Source organism: Ostreococcus tauri, assembly GCF_000214015.3.
Source record: "Ostreococcus tauri WGS project CAID00000000 data, contig chromosome 20, whole genome shotgun sequence".
NCBI lineage: Eukaryota > Viridiplantae > Chlorophyta > Mamiellophyceae > Mamiellales > Bathycoccaceae > Ostreococcus > Ostreococcus tauri.
The window spans coordinates 77,167-83,113 of NC_014445.2; the positions used below are offsets into that span (position 1 = coordinate 77,167).

The window sequence follows — 5,947 nt, forward strand, 5'->3', positions numbered from 1 at the left end:
GTCCGCCGCCGCCGAGCCCGCCACCGCCGAGCCCGCCGCAGCCGAGCCCGCCGCAGCCGAGCCCGCCGCAGCCGAGCCCGCCGCCGCAGTCGAGTCCACCGCCGAGTCCGCCGCCGAGTCTGAACGGCGGTTTGACAGATTTAGAACAAGCTGCCATCGCCGTCGGATGCATCACAGCAGCGATCGTCATCGGCATTACTGTCCGCGTCAGACTTCGCCGTTACGCCGACGACAAGCCGCACGCGCGGCGTGGTGTCTATGAGGGCGCCGCGCCGGCGCCGCACATCATCGTCGTGCAGCGGTAAGGCGCACGCGATATCCAAGAGGTACAGATACCTCCACGCCCACGGTCGAAAAGCGATCCAGCGACGCGAACAGGCCTCGCCCGTCGCGTCTGGTGTCGACCAATACGCGTCATTACGATGAACACTTTATTTTGAAAACACTTCATGCGACTTAAGACGCACCCATCCCCGCGCGCTGAACTCGATTGAGGTTTCCTGGATTTTCACCAATCCCTCGACGCATCTCGTGCGTTAAAAACGTCGTGGACGCGAGCCGTCTCGTCGCGACGATGATTTGACAAATCATTTGTCATCGATGGCCGGCTGTGTAGTGAATGAATGTTCCACGGTGTATCGGTGCGCCGGACGCACACTGCGCGACACGCACGCGCGCCTCGCGTCGACGCGCGCGCGGCGACGCGTCCTCGCGCGCGTCGATCGGACCCACCATGCCGTCACCGCCGCCGCCGCGAATCCGCGTTCGAATTCTCACCGAACCCATCGACGAACGCGAATCCATCGAGTTCGTCCGCTCGCCGCTCGCGGGGGCGATCTCGACCTTCATCGGCACCGCGCGGAACACGTATCGAGGCGTCGACGTCCTCGAGCTCGCGTACGAGTGCTACGAACCGCCGCTCTCGAGCGTTCGCGTTCGCTCGCCAACCGTCTCGCGACGTCCGCCAACCGCCCCGCCTCGCCCCCCCCCACCTCGCTCGTCGACCGCCGTCGCCCGCGCGAGAGCTCGCGTCCACCACCCTCAACTCCCACATCCTCATCGCGTCGAACGTCCAGATATATCGTCACCACGTCGCGTCGATGATCGAACGCGCGTTTACACGTCGGACACGTCGCCGTCGCGTCGTCCCCCCGTCCCCCTTCGTCCCGTCCACGTTCCCTCGGTCGCCCCTGTTCGATCCATCGCGAGATGCATCGCACGTGATAGACGTGTCCGCACGTCCCCAGCGCCTGCGCGGTCGTCCACACGCGCGGTCGAGGTCAGTCGCGCGCGTTCGTGCGCCCATCGTGCAATCCATCACGCGTGGACGTTCCCTCGACGTCGCCTCCCTCGTCCCCGTCGACGCCCGCGCGCGGTCTCACGCCTCAGCGCACGCACCGCGCACTTCCCCGCGCACGTCTCGAGGCACACCGCGCACTGGGACATGCGTCGGGGTGTGATGATTCATGAATCAATGGAATCATCACCACTCGAATGTCTCGACGAGTGCCCGCACACGTCCGACCGACCCCCGTCCCGCCCTCGGGCGACGTGACATACGAAACGATGCATACGACATACGCACCGAGCGCGCGCGGACGACCGACGCATCGGCGGTCGATCGCGCGCGACGCGTCTCCCTCGCGCGCGCGCGATCGACCGCGCATCCGTCGGCGCGACCGCGTGCGTCGTCTGGGGTGTCCGTTCATATCCCCTCGTGCGCGCGAACAGGCATGGTACACCGACGCGGGCGACCACGCCGTGACCCACGACGCGATCGACGCCCCATCGGCGACGACCGTACGTATCCCACGCGACGACGATTCGACCGACCACGCGATCGACGCCCCGTCGGCGGCGGCGACGCGCGAACCTCCTCGTGAGAAGTTTTTAAAAGGAGGCGCATCGCGCGCGACGCGCCGCTTTCGTGAAGCATACGACGCGCCGCACGCGTCGTCGTCCTTCGCGACGCGCCGCGGAAGCGCCCGCGGTGGCGCCTCGCGACGACGACGCGCGACAAAGACCCGCGCGCGACCGGGCGACGGACGACGCGTCGCGTCACGCGCCGACCGAGGACGACGGAGGGTTTAGGGTTTATCGGCGTCGCCCACGCGATGCCGATGTCGATGTCGACGCCGATGCGATCGCGGTCGACCACACGCTCGCGCGCGCGTCGCCGCCGCGGACGCTCCGAGACGCGCCCTCGATGTCGCGCGCGCTCTGTGGTCGCGCGCGCGCGTCGAACGCGCGACGCGTCGACGCGGTCGAGGCGTCGGGACGCCGAATGGGCGATCGGAATGATCGACGTCGCGCGCGCGCTCGGACGCGCGCGTGCGCCGCGCGCGGGGGAGGACGAGCGGCGCGCGCGGCGGGCGAGGACGCGGACGCGGACGTAGGGTCGATCGCGCGCCGGTTGGAGTTTATGGTGGAGATGCGGTGTGAAAAGTGCGCGATCGCGACGCGGCGGGCGGTGGGGGCGCTCGGAGGCACGCGCGCGGTGGACGTCTCGGTGTCCGCGAACACGGCGACGGTGGTGACGTCGGACGCGGCGTCGACGGTGCGAGCGGCGATCGAGGGGGCGGGGATGCGATGTCGGTTGATCGGGAGCGGCGGGGTGGATGGGGAGGTTTTCGGCGGCGATTTGGCGGCGGCGCTCGGGACGGATGCGCGGACGCTGCGACAGAGCGTCGCGGCGGTGGCGGAGTTTAAGGGCGAGGCGTACGGGCACGGTGACGTCGTGGGTGTCGTGCGATTGGTGCAGGTGAACGCGGAGACGATACTGGGAGAGGCGACGCTCGGGGGGTTGGCGCCGGGGACGGAGTACGAGGCGACGATTCGGACGTACGGAGACACGCGGAGGGGAATCGAGAGCGCTGGGGAGGTGTACGACGTCGAGACGGCGACCGCGGAGGGAGGGCAACGTGCGGGTGAGATCGCGGTCGTCGTGAGCGATGCGCGGGGGGAGATCACGCTTCCGGCGACGATTCTGAGCGACGGGCTGAAGACGTGGGACGTCATCGGTCGAAGCGTCGCGCTGAGGAACACGGAGACGAACGCGAGCGTGGTCGCGGTTTTGGCGCGAAGCGCGGGCGTGGGGGAGAATCATAAGAAACTGTGCCAGTGCGACGGCACGGTGATTTGGGAGGCGGACGAGGATTTCTTACCCGTGGCGGCGAAACCGAGCCGAGGAACGAGCGGACCTCTGTTTGAACGCGGGATGCAAACCGTTCGTCGAGGCGAGTGAGGGTTCGCGCGCGCGCGGAGCGGCGACGATGACGAAATAAAAACCGTGGAAATATTTTGTTATGAAAACGATGCGTGTGTTTCGAATAAAGATGAACGCGGAAGACGAATCGACGTTCGCGCGCGCGTCACTTGATCTTGATGAGAGACGGAAGGACGACGCCGTCGATCGCGCGCTTAGCCTCGGCCCACGTTTTCGACGCTCTCGGGCGACGCGCGTGTACGGCGAACGAATCAACGACGTTTGCGCGTAGATTTGGCTCGCGATCGATCGCTCGCTTGGCGGGCAACGGCGGGAACTCTTCGACGCGAAGCCCGGATTCGCGTTCGCGCGCGCTTTCGGCGCGCGACGCGTCGTCATCGACGCGCGATCGAATCGGGAGCTCCATTGAACGAGCGATGACCGCACTCCTGGGTTTGGGCGGGAACTCCGGATTGGACGTCCGACCGACGCTCCGCGGATGATTCGGTGGTGGCGCGTGCGCCGGCGGAGCCGGAGCCGGCGGCGGCGGCGGAGCCGGAGGAGCCGGCGGCGGAGCCGGCGGCGCGGACGAACGATCCGCTCGACAGAGCACCGTGATTCTCTTCGGCGTGGGAATCGTCTGGTTGTGAATTTTCGACATCGCGGCGGGCGACGCGCACGACGCGCGTCGGGCGGATGATTTCACGTTTCCGCTTCGCGCGGAGACGCGATCGACGCCGGACGACGCCGATTTCCTTCTCGAGGATCTCGCCTTGACCCATATCCCGGGTGCGGATGATTCTGCCCAGCGATCGTCGCTCGCACCGATATCGAGCTTGGACGAAGCGTCCACGACGGCTTCGGGAGACTCGACGGATAACTCGGCGGATAACTCGGCGGATGACTTCGCGTCCGCGAGCTCCGCGACGTCCTCGGATTGAGGCTCGACTTCGAGCGATGTTTCCGTCGCGCTCGCGATTGCGTTCGTTTGAATAGCCTGTGTTTGAATCGTGTTACTGCGCCGCTTCTTCTTCTTCCCTCTCGCCGTCGACGACGGATTTCGCGAAGACGCGTCCTCGAGCTCGAAATGTCTCAACGCGTCTGCGAGCACGACGTCATCCGCGTGCTCGGCGTGCGCTCGAGCCGCGTCGTCGATGAGCGCGATAAAAGTGGCGCAGCGCGCAATTTTGATTCCGTACGTCAAGAGCTGACCGTCTCGATCGAGCGCTCGAACGACGCGATGTACGACTTTTCTCAACTCGCCCGAGGCGTACCGCTCAACGATTGGACGCACTCGGCGGTGCAACGCGGTGACGTCATCGTCAGATGCGTCTGAGCGCGCGATGACTTGTGGATGAGGATGATTTTCTGTCGTCCTCACGTCGCGATCTCGCGCGAGATCCAATCTCAAATCACTCACGGCGCACCTCAAGTCACGCATGGAGTCGCGCAGTATCGACTTGCAATCCGCCTCGCCGTCGGCGTACGATTTATCCACCACGCGACTCATCGATCCGATCGACGCGTCGAGCGAGTTCACCGCACGAACGGCTAAAACGCATTTCTTAGCGAGGTCGTTCATCTCGCGCGCGCTCGGCGATCGAGTCGCCAACGCGAGCTCGTACGCGCGGATTTCCTCTCGCAAGCCGAGCTCGAGCACCGCGGCGTCGCTCGCGTGCTTCGTCATCACCCGTCGATAACACCGATCGCACTCGCGCAAGTAGTAGCGCAAACGTCGATCGCCGCACGTAAACTCCTCGTGTCCGAGCTCCAGGGCGTAGACGGCGTCTCTGAAATCTTGCCAGGACTCGAGCGCTTTCTCGAGCAATTCGCCGCGTTGAATCGCGCGCAGCGCGTCGCCGTCCGCGATCGTGTGCGCCATCTCGCGAGCGTAATTTTCGCGCTCACGCGTGTCCGCGAGCCACGCTTTCGTGATCGAATACACCTTCTCCGTCGTCTCGTCGTCGATGCGATTGACGACCTCCAAGTCTCTGTCCACGATTTCCTTGGATAATCCGTCATTCGCGGACGAGTCGGCGGCGGAAGAGGACGCCGATTTGGTCGTAATCGCCACCGCGACGACGCCACCGCGACGATGAACGACGTCCACGCGCGTTTGAGGCGTCGTCGCACCGTCCGCGGGAGACCCTTCGTCCACCGAACGCGCGTTCGAGTCGTCATCCTCGCGCGGCGTCCGAGCGAACGCGCGAAGCGCGTCCAATCCGGAGAGCAAAAAGTTCTCCCACAGCCTCCGCAGACGCGCTCTCGGAGATCCTCAACGCATTTGATTCCGCGTCGTACGCGTAGACGGACGAATCTCCGTCGACGTCGCCGCTCATCGACGACGTCATCGCTCGAAGCGTCTCCCGCGCCGCCTCTCGCGCGTCCTCCGTCGCCCCATGCTTCTTCCCCAGATCACGCCCCGCCCCGCCCCCGCACGCGGCGTCATCGAACCACCGATCGATCATTCGCTCCACCTCCGACACCGCGCACGTCAATCTCGATCGCTCCGCGCTCGCAAACGTCGCCAACGCCGCGCCCACGGTTTCGTCCTCGATCGCCACGCGCGTCGCCTCCGAGCCACCCCCCAGAGCGCCCATCGCGCGCGTCGACCCCACACCGCGCGCGCGACAAAACACGCCCAACAACTCCCGCGCGCGATCGCGCGCGCGCCCGTCGCGCGCGCGCGCCCGTCGCGCGATCGCGCGTCCGCCCATCCCGCGTCCGCCGTCTCGGAAGACG

The 5,947-nt window shown here is 66.2% G+C and overlaps 4 protein-coding genes across 4 annotated transcripts; 1 reads left to right on the top strand and 3 right to left on the bottom strand.

Moving 5' to 3' along the window:
* On the bottom strand, positions 1-196 carry OT_ostta20g00450 (unnamed product; the record flags this gene model as incomplete). The annotated part of the gene is made up of 1 exon (XM_022984047.1): positions 1-196. A coding segment is annotated over one exon (196 nt), but the record flags the coding sequence as incomplete, so codon positions are not given.
* Positions 197-845: 649 nt separating this feature from the next.
* Positions 846-1,446, bottom strand: OT_ostta20g00460 (Zinc finger, RING/FYVE/PHD-type; the record flags this gene model as incomplete). The annotated part of the gene is made up of 2 exons (XM_022984094.1): positions 846-1,250; positions 1,399-1,446. The coding sequence occupies 2 exons, from the start codon at positions 1,444-1,446 to the stop codon at positions 846-848; spliced, it is 453 nt and encodes a 150-aa protein (XP_022840619.1).
* A 985-nt stretch (positions 1,447-2,431) lies between these two features.
* On the top strand, positions 2,432-3,244 carry OT_ostta20g00470 (Superoxide dismutase (Cu/Zn) / superoxide dismutase copper chaperone; the record flags this gene model as incomplete). Its single annotated transcript, XM_003084379.2, has 1 exon — positions 2,432-3,244. One exon carries the CDS (start codon positions 2,432-2,434, stop codon positions 3,242-3,244), a length of 813 nt encoding a protein of 270 aa, XP_003084427.2.
* Positions 3,245-3,371: 127 nt separating this feature from the next.
* Positions 3,372-5,805, bottom strand: OT_ostta20g00480 (unnamed product; the record flags this gene model as incomplete). Its single annotated transcript, XM_022984196.1, has 2 exons — positions 3,372-5,444; positions 5,488-5,805. The coding sequence occupies 2 exons, from the start codon at positions 5,803-5,805 to the stop codon at positions 3,372-3,374; spliced, it is 2,391 nt and encodes a 796-aa protein (XP_022840620.1).
* Positions 5,806-5,947: the final 142 nt, after the last annotated feature.